At 28.3% G+C, this 27,570-nt stretch overlaps 2 protein-coding genes across 3 annotated transcripts in view; both read left to right on the forward strand.

Moving 5' to 3' along the window:
• Nucleotides 1-9: 9 nt before the first annotated feature.
• LOC107443138 (putative pyruvate dehydrogenase E1 component subunit alpha, mitochondrial) lies at nt 10-18,901 on the forward strand. Its single transcript, XM_016056906.4, has 9 exons — nt 10-530; nt 2,394-2,462; nt 2,916-3,089; nt 6,564-6,690; nt 7,635-7,726; nt 8,424-8,672; nt 10,313-10,452; nt 14,277-14,385; nt 16,495-18,901. Exons 1-9 carry the CDS (start codon nt 483-485, stop codon nt 16,678-16,680), a joined length of 1,194 nt encoding a protein of 397 aa, XP_015912392.1. The 5' UTR covers nt 10-482; the 3' UTR covers nt 16,681-18,901.
• Nucleotides 18,902-23,535: 4,634 nt separating this feature from the next.
• The window catches only part of l(3)76BDm (trafficking protein particle complex subunit 8 homolog l(3)76BDm), a 55,118-nt gene continuing 51,083 nt past the window's right edge, over nt 23,536-27,570 (forward strand). The window contains exons 1-2 of one of the 2 annotated variants that reach the window (XM_087159957.1): nt 23,536-24,037; nt 26,573-26,773. In XM_087159957.1, the coding sequence (XP_087016083.1) occupies nt 23,881-24,037; nt 26,573-26,773 (358 nt within the window). In that variant the 5' untranslated portion in view covers nt 23,536-23,880. The remainder of the gene's footprint in view (nt 24,038-26,572; nt 26,774-27,570) is intronic. The other variant, XM_016056907.4, reaches the window with a different exon arrangement.

Here is a 27,570-nt window from a genome sequence, read left to right on the forward strand (position 1 = left end):
CATGTTTTTGATATGGGATTATTGTATATCTCCCCCCACATATTTGATATCCCCCTTAAAAATTCTTTTATTTGTTTAACTCATATAAAGCTAAAACACGATTTAACCAACCAAAATCATAAAAAGTTTATTATTTTACCAATCTTAAAGTCATTATAAACTGTAATCAATCTCTGAAACTCAAATTTATTAATAAATACAAAAAATTTGTTGAGACATTTTATTGTTCCTTGAATAATGATAAAAAAATTATTCAAAGCTACGATTGTTAAAGTCTCTAGGCACTTAACAGTTGCTTAATTCACTAAATCATAATTTATTTATTTTATTGCACAAATTTAATTTCTTGATGATAAAATAACTGTAACTGTTTGACTCAAAATGAAAAAAACAAATAAATCTGATTTCTTCAGTCTGCTAAATTATTGAATTTGAGTCGAAACGAAAGATAGTTTTTATTAAATTACTTTTGAAGTATAAAGATGTCTGTAATTACAAAAACTTGGGTATCATCGTTTTCTAAATTTCTGGTTAGTATTATATCAGTAAAAGTGCTCGGTGGTCAAATTTCTTTCAGAAAGTTGATGCTAAAATTTGACCTTCATCAGCAGTATCCAAAAAAATCATTTCATTAATTTCTTAATCTATTAAAATATTTTTGAATTGTAATAAAAGGATTTCACGATTCTGTGTTGTTGTTTTTTCATTATTTACAAACTTTAAACTTACATCCATTTCAATAGTTTAATTTCCAAGAAGCTGTGTCAATCTTAAAAATATATTAATTGTAACTAATTTTTCTCTTTTTTTTTTTTTTACCAGGATCCGAAAACTTTAACACCGTTTTGAAAATATCGAAAGTGAGAGACATCTTGATCATTTCAACAGATTATTACTACAATAAAACTGTGAATGAGAAACATAAATCTAAAAAAGAACTTAATATTATACATGTTGTCATATATTACGAATATCGTTATTTTCGTACTATGCAGTGCTGGGAGAGCTCAGCATAGAAAAATAATTCGATTTGAACTCTAGGTGGAATTTTCATTTCATTAAGTTTTCGTAGATATTGATTCTTTATCCTCTATAATTTACTTTATTCTAGTATATTTGGAAGTCAAGCACGTAGACCAAAATATGTAAGCAATCAGTGTGTAAACTATTCAAAAATTAATACTTATTATTTTAAGTGTAAAAGTTAAACCTATCCAAAAACTGTTTCTCGCCGAATATTGCATGTTATATCTACAAAGTGTTAACAGTTTTATTAACTTTGATCTGATCTGCCAACTGACTTAATTTGTGCTTTTTAAAAATTTTTGCACAGGGTATCCGCGCACCTGGAAAGTCATGAATTTCAGTATAGAACAAAATTTGTCATGATTTTAACTATTTCTTTAAAAAAAGCATGAAAAGTAATGGATTTAGGTCGCCGAAAGATCGTCTTTTTGAAATGGAATGTACCCCCCTCCCCCCAATTTCATGGTGTTCCGAATATCTGAATTTGTAACAAAATCCCCACTCACAGTCATATTTGATTAAAATATAAAATGTTTTATCGTGCTCTTTAAAAATTAAGGTGTTCTTTCAAAAAATGAAGGAAAAAACATTTCTAGAGCGAATTAACTTTTAAACTTCTGTGATTTCAGAATTTTTTTTATTATTATTATTTTTTTTTTTTTTTTTATCAATTTAAAATTTTAGCTGAAGCAAGCCAGTCATTGGCAAATTTTTTTATTCCGAAATGAGAACAGAAAAATCAGGAGTATTTCATTCCTTTCCGATGAACAAGAAAGGTATCTTTAGAATGTAATTCTGCCGAAAAAAAATTATTTGCTTCTGTTTTTTTTTCAGCTATTTTATTGCTTCAACTCTTTCTTTGTACTCTGTTTTTTAAATTTAAAATCTATATATATGAAGATGCAGAGCATAACAGTTTAGGTTATACCTATCATTTCAATGAATGTTATTATAATGCTTTTTTAAATTCATTGTTGTGTTTTTGTGGGAGAAAATAGTAACCTCATTAAATCATGAAAAATTTTTGGAATTAATCATGAAAAGTCATGAATTTGAAAATCTAAAATGTAGCAGATGCCCTGTTTGCAATTGATCTCAGTGAGATTTTTTTTGTGAGAAAGATATATAAGATTATTAATTCTATGATAAAAGCTATTTTTTTCAACATTTTGCTGATATCCTATGCATAAGTTCATCCATCTCTAAAGAAAAAATTTTCTAGATTCTATTGACTAGCACCAAAGCCAGCATCTTTCACCAAAAGTAAAAAAAATAAAAGCTATTTTTAACAATTAACATGCCTATGGTATATTAACTAATATAAATTTTTAATCTTCTATTAATATTTTCTTTTCTTTCTTTTTCAGAAAACATCAAAAGTTATTAACAGTTCAGTTCATCGTTTATATTCTGCAGAAGCTTCATTTCAAACAAAAGTTTGTATTACTCATCAAGATATTTTAAACATATTGAATTTTTTGTTATAATTTGATATTATACTAAAGTTTTGAACATTAAAATTCTTGTAATACATTTTAGAGATATTTCAAGATTTTGCTTATGTTATTCCTATTGCTATGATGTATTTTTAAATAAATAATGTAACAATTTTTAATATATATAATATGTATAATAATATAATATGTATAATAATGTAATATATTTAATAATACAGTATGTATAATAATAAAATATATATAATAATATATTTATTAATATAATATATTTAATAATATAAGATATAATGCATCATATAACAATGATAATAATGTTTAATAAAGAATTTTTTATTGGTTCACAAATAATTATGTAAATTTTCTTCTTAATGCTAGGAGTTTCATTAATAATTTAATTTTAAAAAATTAAGCTATTCTTTATTTTTCTTTCAGCCTTATAAGTTACATTTATTGGATTCTGGTCCTTCCTCTGATGTAACCGTTACCAAAGAAGAAGCACTCAAGTATTATCGAGACATGATGGTTGTACGAAGAATGGAAACTGCTGCTAATAGTTTGTACAAGGAAAAAATTATTAGAGGTTTCTGTCATTTATATTCAGGCCAGGTATTAATACTTATTTTCAGACTTATCATTATATATATATATATATATATATATATTAAATTATGGTCATTTTGATACTAGAGCGGCATTCCTTTATGATTGATATAAAACTTATGATATTAATATTTAAAGTAGTCTGATGTCAGTTTAGTTTTTCATACTTAACCTGTCTTTTCTTACTTAAAATCAATTTTTGAGGTATTGTATTGAATAATTATTAGTTTTTCCTACATATTAACTAATATTATGTTTTATGTCACAATTGAATTTTTCACATGCCTAATCTTAAATAAAATGCATGCATAAATAATAATCTTTAATGTATAAGAAATTAAGCTTTAAAATCAAGGATGCCATTTTGTCTGTGAGAAGCATGAAAAAGTAAAACAAGCTGAAAAAAATAGAAAATGGGCAAGATTTTTAAAAAAAACTGGATAAAATGGAAAGAAACTAAAAGTGACTAATAAATTTTTTAGTAATTAGTGTTATAAGAATTGCTCAAATTAAACAAAACTAAATTTAATATGGTACCTGAACGCTAGAAATGTTTCATTTCTACTCTTTTTAAAAAAAATAACTATTTTTCTTTAATTTATTTTAATTTTATATAGAATTTTAAAATCTATATATCATATTTACCATACTTACTTACGTAAATTATTGAAGAACTGAAATTATTTTATTTTGCCAAAAATTTCATCATATTTTTTTTTCTTCCAAATATTGATTTTCAGTTTTCACATATTTCAAAATGATATAGTATTAAAAATAGAAATTAATGCTGTTATTTAAACCATTTTGCAATTATAAACTGTTTAAACTATTTTATTGTTTGATATTTCTTTTTGAGAAAAAATTAAGAAAGTGATTTCTTCCAGGATGGTTTTTTTTTTTTTTTTCAACTTAGGAAGAAACTTACAATCTCTGACTAAAATATATTATTTATTATTAAATTCTGTTAAGAAATTAAATAGGAATGTTAATATTTATTAGAGAAATTTTTTTCAATTTAGGTAATTAAGAGTTAAACTAAGCAATTTAATTAAAATTTTAAAAAATTCAAAAATTGAAGTTTATTGATTTTACAAGTAAAGAATTCAACTAAAAGTTTTGATTACTATGTTTAGTGAAACATGAATTATAGTATTATTAAGCAATGTCACAGCTAGGAGTGGACTTTAAGTGTTGAAACCCATAAACCAAAATCGTGAAGAGAAATATTATTTTAAATAAAATAAAAATATTGATAGTAGGGATAACAATTTAGACATTATTTTGTAAAGAAGTGCAATTGAATGTACATTTGTTATTATGATATAACACTAATTGAAAATTAAATTTAATAAATTATATATATTGCATCTTGAGTTTTCAGCTTTGGAAAATCTTTTAAAATCTAAATCATAGATAAATAATCATTCTAGTTGTTAAATAGTAATGAGCAAATTAGTTAAAATTATTTAATAGACTATGTAATTTATAAAATAAAGACATGTAAATTGGTTTTACTAATAAATTTTTCAGAAGAAAAATAAAGGCATGTAATGAAAAAGTATTATTCCAAAGAAAAAGCTTACTAGTTTTGTCCTAATGCAAACATTTTTTTTTCCAACAAGGGTATAATGTCCACATCTTCTCCTGCTCATTTAAAATATACACTGTACAGTGAACTCTCACTTATGCACCGGAGTAAGGGGCCAAGAGAAAAAAGCGCATAAGTGAAAGAGGCGCATAAGTGAAAAACTTCAAAATTCTAAAACGCAACGTAAATTGCAGTGACAATAAGAATAAATATGTTTCTAAAGATTAAATGTTAATATTTATACTGTTTTGGTATTTACTATAACTATACAAAGAAAAAATTTAACATACCTTAAGACAATTTATTTTCTTGCGAAATAATCTTAATACATGTTTGTATTTGTTTTTGCCGACGTTATTCAAAAACAATTTTTTCCAGTTCATATAAATGGGATAAGGGGGAGTTTCAGAAGCAAAATTAAATTGTAAATAGTCACGAATAGTGTCTAAAGCTTTCAATACTGCTGTGTGATTTGGAGGAACTTTATCATCCTCGTCAGCATCATCCACCACGTTCTCAAGTTCTAGTTAGATATAAATGAACAGTTCTTCACAAAAAATTTGAGTTTTATGGGAGGGGGTGAAACATCACATGATAAATTTCTAAGAAAAGTACTTGACGTCATAATATGCTGCACAATAAGTTGTTCAAGTACTTCTGTCTCATGATGTCCATCTGACTGCAAGTAAGTGATCGCGGTCTCTTTCATCTTTCGTATTCCAGGTGTCTTTTTTTTCTTCTAGAAAACAGCATGGGAGTAAAACTAATATCTGGACAAGAGAAATGGTCATTTTTTAAGAGATGAATGGGCTTTCATTGTTGTTGGTGTAACAGATAAGACACCCTATTCAAAATTCTAGAAAGAATGTCTTTCCAGAAACAGCGAAAATGAAAAGGTCACAAGGGGAAGCAAATTCAATAGGATCTAACAACATATATTTCTTTTTATATGTAACAAGGATTGCTTATTTGCTTAATTTTTAATTTAAAACATTTTTTTTAAAGAAGAAAAAATATTTAAAGGATTAAAAAATTAAAATGTTAGCCTAAAATTTCGGTGCATAATTGAAAAATTTATTTTTAGAGCGACGCATAAACGAAGGATGTTTATCATTATTTTCCTATCTAATGTACTGGGACCTATAAAAATCGTCGTATAAATGAAAAAGGTGCATAAAAGAGGTGGTGCATAAGTGAGAGATCACTGTATTTAAAATGTACTTCTTTAAAATATCAATTAACAGCTTTTATTGGTCTGTAAGTTTTTTTAATTTATAAGTTTTTCTAATTTATTGTAGCAATAATCTTAGCAATATATTTCTAACATTAAATCTAACAATTCCACTGACGGGCTATAGATACGCAAAAAAAATCGTAGAGGAAGTGAAAAAAAGGATTTCTCCATTGCAAAAAAAAAAAAAAGAAAGGAAGATTCCAGTTTATTAATGATATATGATCTATCAGCATAAAGAATAAGTATTTATCAAAAAGAATATAGTGTGTCATTTTATCTTTTCAAAACAGTAACTGACTTTGATCTTCTAAAAACCATGATGTAGAAATTTTAGTATTAATTTTTTGTTGAATTATTATTGAATCATTACTATATCAATTACTAATCAGAATTTTTTTTCCTAATCATAAAATATTCACTTTTTATGTACTTTAAATGGGAGATTTGTATTATTTTAATAGAGACCTATTATTAGTTTGAAAGGACCCAAAAATTTGGAAGATATAAGTCCCTAAGCAGTCTTAATTTCTGAAGTCCACTTGAATCACTAGCTGAATCTTATATTTAAAGAAACTTTATTAATGTTATAATATTTTTAAGCATTCTCTTAACTTTTGACTATTTTAAAACTGTTGAAAGTAAGAAAACTTCTGTTTAGGAAGCATGTGCCGTGGGAATGGAAGCTGCCATTAGAAAAACAGATGCTGTTATCACCTCTTACAGAGCTCATGGTTGGACATATCTGAGAGGTGTTAGCGTTAAAGGTGTATTAGCTGAATTAACTGGTATGTCCAAATTCTAATTAATTTTCTCTTTTTAGTTTTCTTATTATTATCTATAGTAGCTATTGAATGTTTGTTGTGATTTTTTTTGAAAATAAAGTACTGTTTTGCTGGGATCAAAATTTGTTTTGCCCTAGCATGTAAAAATTTTTATCTGGCTTCTATTTTAGATTCTTACATGCCTGTCGGGCATGTTAATAGTTAATCAGAAATTTTATAAAATACTTCAAACACTCCTCCAATTTTGACTTGCTGTTTTCAATAACCAGCAGCAAAAATAATAATCATAAATTTCATTGCCCAAATGAATTTTATCTATTCTCAGGATAATATTGATTTTGACAGTTATCATTATAGAACTTACAATAGTGTCCTGTTTGTTAACACTCATAGTATTATATTTAATAATACTCATAACCTTATCATGTTGTCCCTCAGTGGACTGATCATAAAGACACAGTTCCTAGAGTAAGTGGTTGGGTGACCATTTTGATCAGCCTGCATAGAAACTGAAGGCGTGTGGTATTGGTCCTCATTAACCTGTTCTACCTTAAAATGTTTGCATCTCACGGGTTACCAAAGCAGGAAAGCCATCCCCTCCACAGAGGATCAAAATTGCAATGGCATATCTTTGGATCATCCTCAGGGATGTTTTCCAAACTGTCGCCAGTAGCCCATTGTCCAAAGTTACGTAAATAAATTTCCTGTCTATGTTATCAGGTTTGATATTATTTGCTTATTATAATTGTGATATTATGATTGTCAGTAATAATGGTATGTGAGATATTTATTGTAAGGTATTGTGTTCACAATACATTGCCAAAATAACTTTCCAAATATCATTCTCGCGATCTTTAAGAAATATTAATGTTTAAATATTTATCGCCAAGCTCTAGTAGTTATCATCATAGTTACATTTGCATTGTTTTCTTTTTTTTTTCTTTTAGGCAGGGAACCTGGATGTGCTAGAGGCAAGGGTGGTTCAATGCATATGTATCATGATAATTTTTATGGTGGCAATGGCATAGTGGGTGCTCAGGTAAATCAATTATAATCAACAAAAATAATTTTACATTTCTAGAAATCATCATAATTAGATCCTGAATTTTGATTGCCAAGAAATTACCAAAAAATTCCCTTTTAATTGCACAAGAATTTCTGACTAATACATTATTTCTGTCCTAAATTTATGTATAGCACATTTTATTAAACTATGTATATTAGAAGAAATTGAGATCCAATATGAAATTTGAAATAAATGTTTTAAGTGCTAAAATAACAAAAGCCTAAAGAAAAATGGAAAAATTTATTGATACGTTATTCTAATATTTATGCATGCAGTAAAAGTTCATTATAATCATAATTCACTACAGGTAGAAATGCCATTAAGGGAGCTTGTTATAAGCAAATACACAAATTTAATGTTAAAATAGCACTAAGAATTATAGTGTAATAGTTGTTATAGTGTATTAGTTTTTGCTTGATTGGTAATAGTTTTAATATTAATTTTACAGGTTAATATTAATTTTACTGACTACTAGAATAACTTAAATATATCAGATATTACTCTCACTAATAAAAAATAGACAAACACAAGATTAATCTAAATGAAGAAAAGGGGTATACTTTATACTTATTTAGTTGAGTATGATTAATGTTGGTGATTAGATCCTGCTTTTTAATATTTATCATTTTTCAAGTTATATTATTTGCATAATCATTCATTTGTTTTTAAGGTTCCATTAGGTGCTGGCATAGGTTTTGCTCTAAGATATCAAGGAAGAGATGATATATGTTTGGCTCTTTATGGTGATGGTGCAGCTAACCAAGGTCAAGTGTTTGAGGCATTTAACATTGCAAAATTATGGAATATACCTACCATTTTCATTTGTGAAAATAATGGCTTTGGAATGGGAACGAGTATTGAGAGATCTTCTGCTTCAACTGATTATTACACAAGGGGCGATTATGTTCCAGGGATTTGGGTATGTATCTGTTTCTTTAAATTTTAAAAAACGTAATATTTTTTCACCGTTAGTGTCAATTTTTTACGGGACTGCAATCATGCAAAGACAACAAAAAAATTCATGAGCACTAATTATTTAAAGAACATTTTTTTCCTGGCACATTTTCTTTACATGTTTTTAAAATGTACAATGATGCACCATACATAGATACAGTGATGAACCATTTGTATGTATTTCAGGGGATTAATATAAGGCAATGTGTTACTGAAAGGATTTGTAAATAAAGTTTTTACTAAGCGAATTTAATTATTACAAATTTAATGCTACTAATGCTGAAAATTTGTCTAGACGTAATCGTTTCAAAGTTTTCCAAGATATTAGTGCTAGTATATCACTGAGTCACTCAACTCTCTTGATAGAACGAGGCCAGTCTATCAATCATTTCTGGGCCTTTCTTTCACCTAAATAACGAGGACACTGTTTAAGCCTAATTGATTATGTTAAGCTCTTAATTAAAAAAGAAGTGATGGTTTAGATATAAATAAGTTAGTTTAGTAGTTTATGAGCAGATTTTAACTGTTCAAAATTGTCAATGTGGTTTAAAATATTTTATTGAAAAATTTTGTGAGACCAATGTGAATACTGTAATAAAAATCTAATCAAAAATCTAAATATCAGACTTTTAAATGAAGGGGGGAAATGTGAACAACATATAAATGAGATACTTATAAAAGATGCTTTATTTTACTTTTAAATTACTTAATTATTGCTTATTTCAACATTTGAAAACTTGTCAACAAGCCCTCAAATATTTACTTAGAAAATTAGTCTAACATTAATCCTATGGAAATCTGGCTGTGAAGTCCACAGTGAGCAATGTATAAACACGAAACTTATAAATGATGTTTCATTAAAAATTGCTTCATTTTTCACTTAAATGTGGAAAATTTTTAATTTTTCTTAATTTCACTTTTTTTAATTACACCTTTTTACCTCCGTTATGCTCATGCAAAATGTAATTTCTACATTGCGGAAACATATTTTGCATTTAAAGAAATAATTCATAAAGTCAGTTGCGATATAAAATTTTCTTATTGGTTAAGAAAAGATTTTTCTAAATTCTGCAACACAGAAAGATATTTAAGGTTGCTGAATATATTTTACCCAAGGTCACTGAAGTTTTAAATGTGCCATTTTTCAATACTAAAAAACTATTTTTTAAAAATTTGATTTTTTTTTTTTTTGTATTAATTTTTATAACTTAAAGCATGAGTTTTAACTTTTTATTCTTCCTTTATTAAGAAAGTATCAAAGTAAATAAAAAAATAAAGTTTTATATTTTGCTGAGTCTTGTAAGTTTAAAAAAATGTAATAAAGTCTTGCATAGTTTAAAAAAATTCATGTCTGCAAGGTGCTATATTTTTAAATTATATATAGTTTTATATCTTTGTTTTATTACAAATAGATATATTGTTTTATAGATTGATGAAATTTATGTTTTATCTATTAGAGAAACAACAAATTTTTTTCCTGAAACTATTTTTATAAATTGATTTCTTGTTTTAATGGTTAATAGAATGAAGTTTTTAGCTGTTCGAAAAGCAACAAAATTTCTTGCTGTGAATATTATTATTATAATTTGATATACTGTTTTATAGGTTGATGGAATGGATGTTTTAGCGGTTAGAGAAGCGACAAAATTTGCTGCTGAAATTTGTCGAGCTGGCAAGGGTCCTCTTGTAATGGAAGTTGCTACTTATCGTTATCATGGACACAGTATGAGTGATCCAGGAACAAGGTTAGTAAAATTATTCTTCATTGAATTAAATTATATTTCTTTCATTTTAAAAGGTTGCTATAGTTTAAACACTAATTAAATCTTTTTGTTTTTACTTTAGTTATGAAAGTATAGTGGTCGAAAAAACTACATTATTTATGTAGTTTACTACAGCTACTTTGTTACCAATGTATTTAACTACAACTACACCTATTTTTTTTTTTAAATGTTGTGACTACAAACTACTTTAGAAATGTGGTAATAACTTTACTTCTTTAAAGAGACAAATATTGCTGGAGGAACTTAAATTACACCTGTGCGCAAAATGTTTTTGAATAAAAAATTGGTTTACATTAAACATGAGGAATTATTAATAAATATTTATTCTATGTTAACAGGAGCCAGTTTGCTGTTCTAAAACATTTTTTTTTTTCAAATTGTTCATTTAGCCTGCAACTCTTATGCCTTTTTTGACGTTGAATATTTAATTTGAGAAATGTTAAAAAATTACCAAATATTTGTAATTTTGTTAAGCTTTCAATACGGTCCTGTTATTGCAAAAACTTTTTCAAGGAGTTTTTAAATTGTAAATAGATAATAAGATTATGCTCAACACTGTAAAACTATAATTAAAGAAAATTAAATTTTCAAAAATAAGCAGCAATTGCTTCTAAATTAGAGATGCAACATACAAATATTTGGTATTTAGCCTATACTGCTGAACGCGGAATATTCATTTCGAATGAATAAAGGAAGAAGCGTCTGCCGAAGACAAAACTTAATTCGTTTACATCCATCTTCATTTTTTCCCCTTAGGAAGGGTTTATGCGATTAACAAAACAATAACGAAGATAAACAAATTTGTGAAGGGTCAGATTTAAAGAAAAATCATTTTGTGAAAGGTCCGTTTTTAAGTTAAAATATTTTGTGAAGGGTCTGTTTTTATGAAATGATATTTTGTGAAGGGTCCGTTAACGGACCCAAATTTCTTCTAAACAGACCCCTGACTACTCACTACACTAGTTTTTTTTTAAAAAGTAGCACACTACACTACAAGCTACGAAAAAAAGTAGTGACTACAGTAGTTTCACTACTTGTAGTGTACTACTTCTGACCTCTGAGGATGCATATCCTTTTTTTTTTCAAAAAAGACAGCAAATTTTTTTTACTATGATATAAAAACTGCTACGGATTTGGTTTTTAATTAATTGATAATAACTTCCTTTGTGTAATAAGAAAGGGCTATCAACTTGTCTTAATTAAAAAACATAGTACCTCAAAGGGTAAGTAATATTTACAAAGTATTTGTATAAATAATATTTTTAAATGAAAAAGCTTTTGAAATTTCTTTCACTCTTTCTTCTTTAAAGAACACACATCATTACACACATCACACATTTTAAGTAACACACATCAATTTTGAACGTGCTTTGGCTAGAAAAAATTCTTCAAAAAATATATTTGTCAAAATATTTTATTTTTTTAATTCTTTGAGCTCCTTCCTCTACATTTTGGCATTTTAATATCATAATTTTGGTGTTTTAATGAAAATTCTTTTTAGTTATTATCTTTTTATTTTACTTTGTTTACAAGCATCAATTTTCTATCCAATGTGTATTTTTTAAATTATATTAATTCTTATAAATACCTAAATGCTTATTAATGTTGTTATATGGATGTATGTTCCCGATTTTTGTCAACAATTCATTTCTTTAAAATATGTTTCTTGCTCTCTTCTCTCATTCTCATAAAAATGTATTGTTCACCATGTTTTGTTGGAGGAGTTGGCATTTTTTTCAAATCATACAGTTACTGAAGGGAACTGATTGATTCTATTTACTTTTCTGGGATTACCTGCTGCTTTTTAATGTCTCTTGCACTTGTTTTAATGCTTTTTAGTTGGAAAAAAGTGACATAAAGAAACAAATTATTGTCCCTTCCAAAGCCTATTTTCTGATTGACCACATACTGCAAACATATTTAATGGACATTGATATGGGAAGAGAATATTTCTCTTCATTATTGGCTGGATGGAAAATTTTATGAATTTAAGAACCTTTGCTGAATGGACTATCTACTGCCTCTAATCATGTTGTACAATGATATAATCTGTTTATATAATAACTGCCGTACAACTTGTCAACTACCTTAAGTTAATCTTGTGATGGTTCGACTAAGAATTTAAATTCTATATAGGATAAAGGTTTCTAATATGCAGCACACTCATTAAAAATTCAAACGAAATAGCTATGCCCATGGCAGAATCGTGGTTACATTGTCGCAGCACGTTGCCGAGTTCTTGCAGAAAGATCTTTCCTTTGGGAAGGAAAAAATTAAGCTTTTCTTTTTTGCAGAAATTTTCGAAAGATTTTATCTTTTCTTCAGAATTGGATTCAAAAGATGCCTTTCTCGCTCATCGGAGTGGAAAAAAACGGCTTATGATTTTTCTATTTTCATTTGAGAATAATGAAGGTAAAAAATTTGATTTTCTTTTCTGTAGAAAATTTTGTTCTATTTTTTCATGCAGTGATTACTACTGATTTACAAATAGCTTTTAAAATCCGTTATTTTTAATACGATATTATTTATTACAACAACTGAATCTCGAAATGAAAACGCGGATTTAGTAACCCCTTTCGAATATTCATGTGATTTCGCCGTTGATCTTTTTTTCTCAGTAGTTACTGCTACAGATTTCACAATTTTTTTAATGTGATGATGAATTACAAAATGCGAAAAAGGAAATAATTAATGAGTTTATCTTCCTAGAAAATGTGAGAATATCGCCCATAATATTAGAATTTAAAAAAATTACTTATTCAATTTAAAAAAAATATTTTATTTGGTCTGATTTTTTTTTATTTTTGAAGTTAACGCTTCTGTTACTTTAAATTAGTAACATGTGCGTTTGTTATTTTTAAGTATCTTGCAGAAAGATATTAGTATTAGAGAGGTATGTCACAAAAAGTTCGAAAAAATTCTGCCACAGGGTAGCTATGACGGTCATTCTTTTTATATCTAATATTTATGTGACCTATCCTGTATAAGTTCTTAAGGATCAGTCAACTTTGCTAATCTAAGAAGCATCACAATTTTATCTCAAAAAGAAAAAAAAGAAGTTAAGATAACTGGAAAAAGGTTCTGTTCTGTAATGAAAAAGTACCAAAAAGGTTTAATATGTGAGCTTATATTTGTTATTATCTTGGATCCTGGTTGAATTAGTTGGATGGAGACAACTATTGCATCAAAACTTTTTGTGTGGCTTCTGAGTCAGACTATCGCAGAGCTTCTGTTCTCTCACTGTTGTCTTTGCATGTGTTAGATTGTTTTTTACTCCACCATCAGCTCTGGTTGCAATGGGTGTGTTTCATAGATTATGACCTTTCCTCTTTGTATATGTATATTGGCATTAAGAATTAGTCTCATTAAAACTGTTTTTTGCATTTTAGCACATTTGTATGGAAATTTCTCGTTCATTCACAATTTTTTTGACTAAGCAATAAACGATAAGACATGTTTATTGGCTAGAAAAACTACGAGTGCAAATACTTCTTTAAAAATCAGAAATGATTATAAAACGAACAAAGCATTATTACTTAATTAATGCTATGAAATATGGTATGATTATTAAATTGCCTTTTTGCATCAGTTTAATTATTTATCTATACACTACTATTAAGTCATTTGACAAAAAATAAAAGAATGGAATTTTTACATAATTACTTGTACATAATTCAGAACTTGTACGTAATTCAGTAAAAAAAAAGAAAGTAGCCAGAACTCATCCCTTATAATATCATTTTGTTTGAAATTTTCTTGAACTGCTTATTTTAATGCTTTTTTAGTTATCGCACAAGAGAAGAGGTACAAGAAGTGAGGCAAACTAGAGATCCTATCACTTCCTTCAGAGAAAAGATCATCAATGCAAATTTAGTAGAATCTGATGAATTAAAGGTAAGCTTTCAGATTATATGCATTAAATTTAAGTATTAGCACCAATGTATAACTTTTTTTGTGTAAAAAAATTACTAATCATAGTAATCCAATTGTTTGGATTAATTACAACCAAGAAATCTATCAATAATCAAGTGGTTCAAGTAATTTCAGAAAAAAATGGTTCTTTATTAGAATAAATGTGCGTATATTGTTTTAGTGTATTGACTTAAATATTTTTGCTTTATTTCCTACTGTATTGGTTTGCTGATAAGTTCTAAACATTGAAGTAAATCTTGAGTATTGTTCTTTTCATTCTTGGATTACTATTTGCTCTAAATAGCTTAAATGATTAAAGTTCTACTAAATAAAGAAATAAAATATCATGACAATAGGAGACATTAATTGCTCCAAAGCTTATGCTATTTGTATGTTTAAAAAAAATCTCTAATCAACAAAAATTATTTTAAGTGATACATATGTATCCTAATTTAATTTTCTTCAAACACCTATATATTTTTTAAAAGCATTAACAATGGGAAGATTATAGTATTCATTTTATTTGAATCATTACGATAAAATATTTAACAATGGGGTATTGGGTTTCAGATGTTTAAAATATAATTATTTTTGTATAATACTTTTTTATTGATACATTAAGTTTGGGTGAGGAATTTTGCCCTCTGTGGATCAGCGATTTTTTTGCTTTTTGTATGTTTCTTTTTTTAAAAAATAATATGGAATAAAAAGTATTACTTGAATCTCTTTAAATTATGCAACAGGAATTGATTCACTTTCGTGAAACTGTTTCTTATGTTGCAATTTTTTTACCTTTCTGTTTTATACGGTTTATCATTGGTTCTATTAATTTTTTTTTCTCTGTTTTTGTGATGAATAAATTATATATTAATTGTTACTTTTCTCCTACTTTATATATAATCACTACTTGCAGAAAAATCTTGCTACTTTACTACATTTTCCTCTTTTTTGTATCTCTGCTGTTTTTACACCTACATAATGTCAAAAAATCAGAATTATTTGCTATGATATAGTTCAATATTTTTTAGTGCCACTCAATTTTAATTGCATCGTACTTTTTCAATAATTATTCATATTCTGTTTTTCGATTATCAGCCATGTAGTTTTTCTCCAATAATCAAACTTCTTAACCATCCGGCTTAGTAAAAAAATGAGAAATAATGGTATTGCAAATTCATAAAACTCTTCATTGAAGGAGGAAAATATTAAGGGGAATGCTAAGGTGGTTGTATGAACATTTTTACTTTTCCTATTCATAATTTTTCACACTTGTATAGTTTATTAATAAACATTGAGTATGTTTGCAATAATCATTTATAATATTTTGAGTCTTAGTGGCTCAAGGAATAGAGCACTCACGTCCCAATGAGGTGACCCAAGTACGAATCCCAGCGATGGCTAGTCCATTTAAATTCTGATCCCAGCTTGCGTCGACCACAAGCTGATGTTAAGTCTCTGTAATAGGCAGATTCTGTGTTAGGAGCTAACTGTGGGAATTTTTTGTGGTTTTCCTCTCTATGATAAATAAATGTGTGGTAGTTCCATCAAAAAATCCACCACCGAGCTAATTTTATCAGATGCTTAGAGAGGTGTTCCCTTGTCTTCTGGTTTGGGTTCAAAATTACAAGACTACAAACTTAACCTTATTAATCGTAACCCCAAAAAGGTTTTGGCTGTTCAACGCTGGTCATAAAGTAAAATTATTTTCTTTTAAAATGTGTAACATGTTTTTTTCAGTGGCATAGAAAATGGGGTAGGCAGTTGAACTTTGTCCTTGATTTTGATAACTGGGCTGCCCTTCTTTCATATTAGACCATGTTTTCAATTATTGCTACTCTGTTTCTTAATCATTGTATAAGAATTGTAAAAAAAAATAGTTACGTTGATATTAAATGTATGTAATGTAAGTTTTCATTCACAGTTTGCAATTTTGTAGAATGTTACTGGAATAAAATAAATTACTTAATAATTAAGGCCTCTTAATATTTATAAGAAAAAATATATGTAATCTGACTTTTTGTTAAATTTTAAGGTAAACACTTTTTTGTATAATTATAGTACAGGTTATAATTTTTTTTTTTTTTTTTGTAGAAAATTGATCAAGAAGTTCGAAAAGAAGTAGATGAAGCAGTTCATGTTGCTAAAACTGCTAATGAAATTCCCTTAGAAGAACTATATGCTGATATTTATGTTGAACCAATCTATACAAAGATTAGAGGAACTACACCATTCACTGAACATCACCATAAGAGACTGTCCAATCCACGAAACTTATGATCATTTGAAATTAAAATTAGACCTATAGAATGTTGTTTGTTTTGTTATTTTGCCAAAGTTACATTTGATCAATTGTTGTTATTAGATTTTTTTTGTGTACAAAATGTATTTAATTGCTTGTTTGTTTTTAATCCTGACCATGAATTTAATATATAATTTTGAAAACTTTTGTGTGTAAATTTAATTCCTCAAATTCTTTAATAATTTTTTTTTTTTAAAGTGCTGCTTGAAGGAGGGAAAATCACTATTTGTAGAATTTTTTATTTATTGCTTTGTTGTTATTTAACTAATAAAATTATTCATCTATATCAAAAACTAAACATTTATTCATTTCTATTAAAAATTCTATGTGTGCTAGTCACCCTAATCATGTGATAGCATGTAATTAATGCTTTTAAATACTATTGGAAAGATTAGAGAGTAATAATGCAATGCGTAATACTATAAGGCCTATAACTCTGTATAAATATTAATTTAATTTTGTTTATTCCAGCTAATTTCTTCCAAGACTCTTTTGTATATGAATAAACAAAATATTAAGCAAATATTATTCTATCTCCATAGCTGTTATGAGTTCGTCAGAGTTACTCATAACATCATAACTATTAGGTTAAACTCCCACCATCTGTAATCTCTAGCCATCCTCCTCTATATTGATCATAAAAAAGGCATAAAAAATCAAGATAAAGAGAAACCAGTTTATATATGTAAAAGGTGGCTGTCGAACCGAGTAGCAAAACAGACACAGGACTTTAATAAAAGCAAATCATTGGTCATTCTTTATTGAGTGGTGAGTGAAAAGTTTAGTTTACTCTATTGATGATCAGTCTTTCCGGTAGGGAAAATCTTACAAAAAATCCGAAAATGTCTCTATTTAGGGAAAAGAGGAAAATCTTAGAAATTACTATTGGTTTATTAAATAGGTCGCGCGATTCCCACGGAAATAAAAGAAAGAATGTCTTACTTTAATGAATGCATACTTGAGTCGAAAATAGATTTAAGAACAGGATGTAGCTTTTTAAAAGTGTGAGAAAGTGTTTCGATTGCAATAATAAATTAGGAAAAGTTTTATGGAAAAGAAATAACATAAAAAGATTAATAGAAGCTTTTTATGTTACATATATTTAATTAAAAGCACTTGTGATCTTGATTTTAAAAATATGAAAAGTTACACCAGCACTGCATAGTTTAAGTTCATGTGCAATTACTGAAAATTATTGGTTGCTTTTCTAAAGCTCTACAATAACAAGAAATAACAATTTTCATCATAATTTGCTATTTTTATGATTGTTGTGACTTTTTAATAGTTACTTATTCAATCATTCATATTAGGTTAAATTTGTCTTATCTTTTAGCTCTCTATACTAATTATGAAAGTGATGCAAAATGTCAATACAAAAATAAGTCTCAGTTTTTTGAAAATGAAAAGCGTTTGTGATCTAGTGTTTTAATATTTGAAATTTTACTCTTAATGCTGCATTATGTGGATCATAAAAATTTGCAAAAATTGGGATTCATTCCTAAATTTTAATGATTTTTATCTAAGACGATGATTTTTCTTGTAAGCAATTATAAAAAATTTCAATAATATTTTTAATATCTTGGCTATTCAGCCCCACATAATTCTTTACAGCAAGATAAAATATATAGTTTGAAATTATAACTTTTCTTCGAATTTAGGACACTAGGATGTGGCTTTATTTTTGCCTGTGAAAGAGCTACGAGAATCACTTTTAATGATTTTCTTCTAGGTGGGATTATCTCGCTAAATTGTCAAATCTTTAAGAATGAATTATTTTTCAAGTAATTAAATTTGCCTGTCCTAATAATACTATATATTGTTTAAAAATCAAAACTTTGCTTAGTTGAAGGCATTCAAACTATGGCTTCGTTTACCTTGTCAAAAGAGCTTTGAAGAACCCCCTAAAACTACCTATTTTAATGTTGAACACATTCCTAAGTAAGCTTTGTAATACATTCAAAAATGCTATGTTTTTTTCTGTTTGAAATTACTAAAATGATACTTTGATTTGTTTATTTACTTATTTATTTTTAGTGAAAATCACCATTAGTAAAAAACTGATACTAACCTATAAATATTTTACTTTGTTTTGTCATTCCAATAAATTATTGACCTAAAGTAAATGTTGATCATAAAAACTATTTGTGTATCCTTCGACTCAAAATAATGTTTAGTTTAACTAAAAATCTCCAATTTTAATTTTGTATTTCTTTATACCTTTAAAGAAGAGAAGAATTATTTTGTAAAAATCAAATCATATATACCATTGCTAATTCTGCAAAGCGCAAGCATATTTCTATATGTTAGTTAAAGTGTGTATTGCCACTTATTTAAACTAATTCACTAGGAAAGGTAATAACATGATGAATCACACTTTTTCCTAGGGCATAAAACTGTTCTCGATTATAATATCCAGGTATGTCCTGAAAAAGTTCCACTAGATAACAGCACAACACACAAAAACTTCTTTTCATTCACATAGAAATGGTGAAAGTCCAAAAGCGTTCTCTTTAACGATTTGGAAATATTTTTTGTTCAGAAACTTTTATTTAAAACTGGATCAAAGCCAATGGATGAGTATAATTTATTTCGGCCATATATACCGGAAAATATTTGTAGAAGATATTAATTTTGTCCAAAACTTGGAAAGTCTGTTGAAAATGCAATTCGGTGAACTCTTAGTAATTCTTTTTTTCCAAGCAGAATCTTTATTAAACTGGTTCTAAATCAATATGTGGGCATCATATTTTCAAAACAGAAGCACATATGCAACGAAATATTAGTAAAACATTTTAAGATAGTATTATTATTTTCAAAGCGAATAAAATCCGCAAGAAATGCCATGTAGTGAATCACCGTGTAAATTTATAATAATTTCTTTTATAGAGAAGGATTTATTTAAGATAGATTTTAAATCGAAGAATGAGCATCGTGTTTTTTTTAAATTCCAATGTAAAGATAGAAATCTCAGTAGAAATTTTTTTTTTTTTTTTAAATAATCTTATCCAAAATGAGAAAAATCTGAAAAAAAATGCCATTTAGGAACACTTTATGAATTTCTGATAAATTTTTGCACTGTAGGATTATTAGTAACTATAGTTCTAAATCAAATAGTAGGTGTCGTATTTTCTAAATATCCCAATGCTGTCTGTGCCAAGAAATATTTGCAAAACATTTATAAAAATATTTTAGTTCTGTGCAAACTAGAAATTTTATGTTGCAGACAATTTGTGCATTTTTAATAATACTTTGCACTGTACAATTTATTTGAATCTGGCTCTAAATCAAAAAATGGACGTCATATTTTCCCCCTATGCCTATGTATGCCTAGAAATAACTGTGGAACATTTCCAAAAGAGTTTATTTCTGCCCAAAAAGAGTAATTTTTGCAGAAAATGTAACTTGTAAGTTTCTAATAAACTTTAGCACAGCATGATTCATTCAAGGAATGGGATCATATTTTCAGAAATGCTTATATTTGACAATAAATATTTTGGAAATTATCATGTGGGGGGCACTTTATGAATTTAGAATAATAATTGACCCTGCAGGATTAGTTTAAAACTGACTGTATATCAAAAAATCAGTGTTGAATTTTTTTGTAATGCCCATATATGCCTACAAATATTTGTAGAACACTTTAAAATGTTTTTTAGTGTGTCCAAAGCTAGTAAAATTTGGGGTTAATGCTATGTGATGGACACTGTTTATTTCTAATAAAAATAAGCTTTTGCAAATCACAGTATGAGCATCATGTTTTCCGAAAATGCCCAAATATGCCTAAATTATTTATATGTAGAAAATTTTTAAAAAACTTTAATTTTAAGATGCCATATAGGTGTTTTCATGAATTTCTAATATAAATAAGATTTCGCAAATCGAAGTATAGATGTTATGTCTTTTGAAATTGTCCAAATATGTATAGAAATATTTGTGAAGCAATTTTTTAAAAAACATTTAGTTTTGTTCAAGTTCAACACTTAGTTAGTTTTGTGGAAAATAACAAACAGATTTTCATGTTCACAGTCTTGCTGTCTTCAATGGTACTCACTAATTGTATTCGTTTTTTCCCTCTTGAATATTGATTTGCTAACATAATTTAATATCTATATTTATTGATTTCATGTTTGACAAAAAATTTAGAAAACACCACTCAATATATAGTTTTAAAATAGTAACTATACAGGAACGAAAAGTGTCGTAAAACTGTAAAATAAATTTAAAAAAATAAAGTTGAGATCGAAAAGAAAAGAAAAAAAGACGGTGCTGTCAATTCGATTAGGAACTCAACTTTTCTAGGAAAACTGAAGACTGGGGGACATAGAGTGAGGTTTCAGGGTTCTTTAACTTTGAAAATAGGAAGGTGAAACTTGAGAAGGATTCATTACTAAAACAGATAATCAAATTAAAAACAATTCTTTTGACTTGCAGTAAGTTATTAAGACCTGCAAATGATTTAACTATATGCATAAAATGTTAAGCCCAAAAAGTGTGTAAAAGTTACAAAAGGAGGGAAAAAAGCAAGATGGTTTACTATACATCAATAATTCCCAAAGTGGTTTATATCGAGGTCGACGACAATCTGCAAGGGATACATGCCAAGTGAAAAAAAATTTTGGGGTTCATGAAATGAAAATGGGGGTCAACGATAGTGGATCTCATATAAGCAGGTTGTGACTTTTAGTTTTGGAATTTCATGAATGGAATAATCAACATATACTGATTCTACCTATTTGCTTACATTTATAATATAAAGACATATATCTATCTACATAATTTATAAAAGTAGCTATGAAGTAAAAATTTTATTAAAATTTAAGTTATTAGGATTATTTTTTGATATACGAAACTGAATTATTACAAACTGGCAGTTGCCTGCAGCTCCGCCCGCGTACGTTTTTATTTTCTCTGCGTGTAAGGTTTTATTTTGCAACAAAAATTATTTTTTCGCTGTAAATTGTAGCCTAGCAAGTGTGTCAACTCTTTAGCTAGCCATAGACCTCCAATTTTATCTGCGCACAAGATCACGGAGATTTGTTGCTTAGTTTTTACGTGAAAATATAATAAATAGACCGACAATACACTACTACGGTTTTGTATGCGCACTTATTTCCGCAATTATAATATTAGTAACTGAGTACGGGTTTTATAGTGCACTATTTTATTCAATTTACATGTTAATTAAATTAAATTAGTTTGAATTTAATTAAGAAATGTATAAAATTAACATGTTTTTTTTTTCTTAAGTTTTTCACAGTAGTACACTTCACTATGGTTAGAAACTTAACTCTTTCACAGTGAGTAGCACTATACCAGCTGTCAAAAATACATTTGAAGTTGATGAATTTACAAGAAATCAATATCAGGATGTAAGCGGTTGAGTGCCTAGCACACAGGCACTCTAGTAAGCAGGGGGTCTACCAAAAACCGAAAAACATGGCAAGGGGTCTACGAGACAAAAAAGTTTAGGAACCACTGCTATACATGATGATTGACATATAAAATTTTCAGCGATATCTGGTGCAAAAAATTTAATACATAATAGGCTTAGGCTGTTACAAAATTTGAAACATTATTGATTTTTTATTTATTTATAGGTGCACATACATGCTGACTTGTGTGCTCAATTAAAGTACGACTCATACGGCTTTATCAAGTAGAAACACAAATAGTAGAATTCAGAGAAAGATGGCGTGATGTTGTTGTTGTTGTTCATTTACGTCGCACTAGAGCTGCACAATGGGCTATTGGCGACGGTCTGGGAAACATCCCTGGGGATGATCCGAAGACATACCATCACAATTTTGATCCTCTGCAGAGGGGATGGCACCCCCGCTTCGGTAGCCCGGCGACCTGCACGCGAAGTCGAGCACTTTACGGAAGAACAGTTTAACGAGGACCAATACCGCACACCCTCGGTCCCTACGCAGGCTGATCCAAGTGGTCACCCACCCGCACACTGACCGTAACCAGTGACGCTTGACTTCGGTGATCTGCTGGGAACCGTGTCTTAACGATCAGTCCACTGCGGGACAAGATGGCGTGAAAATACATCCAGAGTTATGGACGTATTTGACTCTGTTACCTTTACGCTACAATGCATTTGATGGGCGATGCCATTCGGCAGGGAGGGCCTAAAATTCCTAGTAGTAGGAGTTCATTTGCGTCTCACTAGAGCTGCACAATGCGTTATGGCGACTGTCCAGTCCTTGAGAATAATCTGAAAGTATGCCTTTAAACTTCAATAATCTGCAGAAAGGATGGTTCCCACGGTTTGGTAGTCTGATAACCTGCGTGCGAAGTCGAACACTTCACAGAAGAGCAGTTTAACAATGACCGATATTACGCACCCTCGGTTCCTACACAGACTGATCAAAGTGATCATCCACCAGCTCACTGGCCTCAACCAATGATGCTTGACTTCGATGTCTACTGGGAATTGGGTCTTTACGATCAATTCACTGCGGGGGATTCCAAATATTATGGATTGGGGGGAAGAATCGTATTACATTCCTATTCATCTGAGCAGAGAGGGAAAAGAGCGCTTTAGACACGGAATTGGTCTTCTTCCTGGATGTCGTATTCAAGTGTTGCAAGTAAAAAAGTTGTTCCAGGAAGGTTGGTATTTTGACCAATAAATTTACACAGGACAAGAAAAAAAAAATTAATTATGCGAATTTTTAGCGGGTAAATGCAATCACCTGTGGGTGAATGCGTTTACAAATTCACATATGTGAATATTTTGTATACAGTGTGAATGGCCCTTTAATGTTTGCTGCTGCCATCTATAGACCTTTTCGATTGTGGGTTCATAACCTATATAAATTAACTGTGACTGTTTTTAGAATCCGAAAACATTTCTTGTTTGTTTGGACACCCACTGAAAGGAATGATTGAAGGAAGAAATGTGAAAGAATGTAAAATTATCAGTGCATAAGATGTATAAGCGTAAAAACAACTCACACAATCTCTTTTTTATGGAGTAATATTTGATTTAATTAAAACAAATTTTTTCTGGGTGCTTTCGTTTGATTATGGAAACTAAATATGTTATTTACATTTAGATTAGTTTTACTAATCCCATTACATTTAATAGTAAATAACACCTTCCCCAACATTCAAGTTACTAGGTGAATTCATTATCTTAGTTACTACACTTGATTAAGAAAGCAAGCACCATGGCAACTTGTAAACAAACTGCTTATGAATTAATACAAGATGTATTTTCTCCTTGTGTAGCAGTTCTTTGCAGTAGTGATGTCGATCAAGTGTGTGCAAAAAACAATCTAACATTTGTGCAAATGATACAACCATTCTGTAGATTAAATACTGAAGGTAAGTTTAAAACATACGTTAAGAGAAATGAAGTTTTAATCTACCAAATGGAGACATTGAAAAATAAATAGACAAAAAAAAATTTGGGGAATTACTGGTGGATTTTGTTTCTTAGATAGAGTAAAAGATTAAAAAAAGAATAATTTGAAACAAACTAGAATTATATAAGCAGAGTTTAATATATAAAGAAATTAAAGGTTTTAGGTAGAGTTGTGAGTCTTGATTTGGGGATAATTTTCTTTCAGTTTTGCTGAAACCCTGTTTCTGGTTGCCATCATATTCTTTCCTTTCAATGATGTCACCTTCTGGCTACCACAAATTTTGTTTACTGTTATTTGATTGTTTTTTTGTATATTTATATATATATTCGTGTATATTCAAATTGCCAAGTTAAAGAGGTGCAAAATAAAAAAAGATGGTTTTGAAAAATTTTTGTTCCATAAATGGACCTTTTGCAGATATTTCTGTATCACACCTATCACTCGCTTGTTCGTACCTATTACTGTCACTCATTTAGCAAACGTTCTTTAATATGTGAAATATGTAATGGTTTGCCTATATGTTGCTACGAGTTTTACTTGTCAAGTTTTCACTCTATAGTAGTTCTTTTGTGGGTCACTACCTGATTTTTATCAAAATTTGGTGGATTTTTTTTCACAAGAATCTAAATGGAATCTTCCATTCACAAAGTTCTAAGTTTAGAAAACAATGGATTGTGTTTTCAATATTAATGTAAACAGCAATAATCTCAAGTTCTTGACCTGTTGTACTTTCAGCTAGAAAGTAAACAGCTGTTTACTTTAGCTAATTCTGCAAGGTGATATTTTCAAACAGATAATTTTGTTTTTAAATAAAGAAATGAATTATATAATTCCTGAGCACAAATCTACTGTATTTCATAAGATATGAATGACATGAAGTAATTTTGGTAAGTTTGAAGTGAAAATTTGTTTTAGTAATTTACAGATGTATTGTTAAAAAAAGTGACATGGTTGCTAGATTTAGAAAGAATTGTCTTTTTTGACAGTCCTGATTTTGCCTCTTATTATTTGATTATTTTTGAAACAAACTGTGCACCATCATTTGTTAGTGTTAGCATATTGGTTGAGCAGCAAGATTAAGTTAGTTTTACAAATTATCATTTAGACTTAAATTTCAAAGTTGGTATATTGTTGACAAGGTAAACAGTGTTTTATAACGCTTCTTTTTTTCAAGATTCTTATGTCTTGAAATGACAAGTCTTCAAATGAAGATTTTTATAATGATTATTTTTTTAAAATATAAATCAGGTAGCAAATACACATATACAAGAAATACTACTCCAGAAAGATTCAAAAAACAATGATCACTTTGTCAGCCAAATGGCTTCAAAATACACATGAAACAGTAACTTGGAAATATAGGTAGTTTAGAGCTTGCAGTGCATCCTAGTGTAGAAAATACCACCCATTTTTTCTTAGAAATTTTTGCATACAGTACATACCACAATACATAATTAGCATTCCAGTTTAATTGCTTTCTTACAAATCAGAAGGTAGTTTGGAGATATTTTCATATGAGTGCCTTCTTACTAACTTAACTATGTCCAAGGACCCAAGCATTTTGGTATTTAACAAATTTCATAAAAGGAATGCATTGTAGTTTACCTGGAGATAGTTTTAAGTTGAGTAGATCTTCTTTTATGATGTGTTTCTTGTGTGTGACTTCTTCTTCTTGATTGCCACCTAACCTTGGTGACTTTTTGTCTCATGTATCGTTATGAAATCTTGACAGTAATTTTTATACACATTGAAATGGGAATATTTGTGTGAATTCGTGACAAACACATTTAAATGTAACCAAAAACTTAACTGAAAAATGTGGAGCAGTTTTTTTTAACTATCAAAAATCGACAAATTCCATAAGGCATTTATTTGAAGTTGCTGTGGGTAAAAAATTTCATTGGCATACTTCATATTAATAATAAATTTTAGTTTTATAAATATTTTTAGAAATATAACCTTGTTTTTATGAAATAATTTCTACATAATTATGGAAATTAAATAAATTACTTATATGCTTACCTATTCTTTATTGTACAGTACAGACTCTGTTATCCGGAAATCAGAAAACCAAAAAACCGGAACGAAATTCGATAAATTTTCTCGCCATTTAAAAAAAATTTTTTTTTTTCCTCTTAAGATTTTAGGATTTTTCTTTCATTTTTGAAAGATGTTACCCTTACCATCATTTTGTAACTAATCATTAGTGTATTACTTCATAATTTTTTCTTCTTTTTAAGATTATTTCCAAAAATTTTTTTTTAGTTGAATTTAACAATACAAAAACGGCTTTCTGTAGCGATTACGAAAACCGGAAGAATCAGTTATCCGGAATAGCGATGGTCCCGATCGTTCCGGATAATCGGTTCCCTACTGTACAATTAATATTTATGAAAGTTTATTTTTCTCAAACGATGTATAATGTAACCATGTATAATACCATTTCTGAAATCATGTGTAATAGGTTTCTATAAATAATTATATTTTTTCCTAGCTACTATAAGAGATTCAAATAATGTACCTTGTGCCATAAAGAATTTTCGTGTCATAATGAAGCACTTGCATGCGCAACCTCCCTCACCATCTGCAGGGAAAAAAATGATGCATGATGCTGTATCATCAAATAATTTACTAGGTTCTGAAGGAATTTTGATGAATACTTTGGAGACAGAAAATTATTATCTAAAATATTGTTGTAAGTCCTTTTATTGTTGCTATTTTATACAGTAAAATTCTAAATTTTATTATTTTCATGGTGTTAAGGTTAGTTCCATTCAGTAAATGTTGTGATAAGATTTGTAATATTTGTGAAATAACAATAGAATGTTTTCATATAAATTAATAAAATATAAAAAATTCTTTACATCCATTTCATTTTTAAAGATAGACAAGATAAAGAGTTCATAGTGTTCTTTTCACAAAATGAATTTACTTTCACTGAATGAATTTACAATTACATTGCCAACTAGCAATGTTATTTCTTTCCATGGTTCAGGTTGGCTGATCAGATAAATTTTGTATTTTTATGAACAATTATTAGCCAAAAATGGAATGTTTGAATTACAATGGGGGTGAAATGTTTGTTGGAGGTACTCAGGTATAAGTTAAAAATAAACAAGTAAAGAAAAAAGCAAGGTCATATTGAAATTAAATGTAGAGTTGCATTACTGATTGATTAAAAATAGAATATTTTTTAAGTTAAAGTGAATTTGATGAATAATAAGGTAGTATTATAATTTAAGCATGACAATTACTTTTTTAATATTTGTTTTGTTTCAAATGTTAACTTCCCAGTAAATGCATTTTTTACATCAATATACAAAAAATATTATTTCATTACATGGATATGTTATTGTTAAAGGTATATTTTTACAAGTGTAATTATTGAAATTTTGTTGTTAGCTAGAGCGAGAAAAAAATCAGTAAATTTATAACTTTTTTTAAACTCATTTTTATTTGATGTGAGAGAATCCTAAGTTTATAATTGTATAG

Source organism: Parasteatoda tepidariorum, chromosome 3 (assembly GCF_982258835.1).
Source record: "Parasteatoda tepidariorum strain Cologne lab strain chromosome 3, Ptep-v5.0, whole genome shotgun sequence".
Classification (NCBI taxonomy): Eukaryota; Metazoa; Arthropoda; class Arachnida; order Araneae; family Theridiidae; genus Parasteatoda; species Parasteatoda tepidariorum.

What these genes read in the sequence shown, in the direction of transcription:
- LOC107443138 (XM_016056906.4), top strand. Translation starts at nt 483, where the DNA reads ATGTCTGTAATTACAAAAACTTGGGTATCATCGTTTTCTAAATTTCTG. An exon ending in CATCGTTTTCTAAATTTCTG is followed by an intron (nt 531 to 2,393) that starts GTTAGTATTATA and finishes TTTCTTTTTCAG; the next exon opens with AAAACATCAAAAGTTATTAA. An exon ending in TAGAATCTGATGAATTAAAG is followed by an intron (nt 14,386 to 16,494) that starts GTAAGCTTTCAG and finishes TTTTTTTTGTAG; the next exon opens with AAAATTGATCAAGAAGTTCG.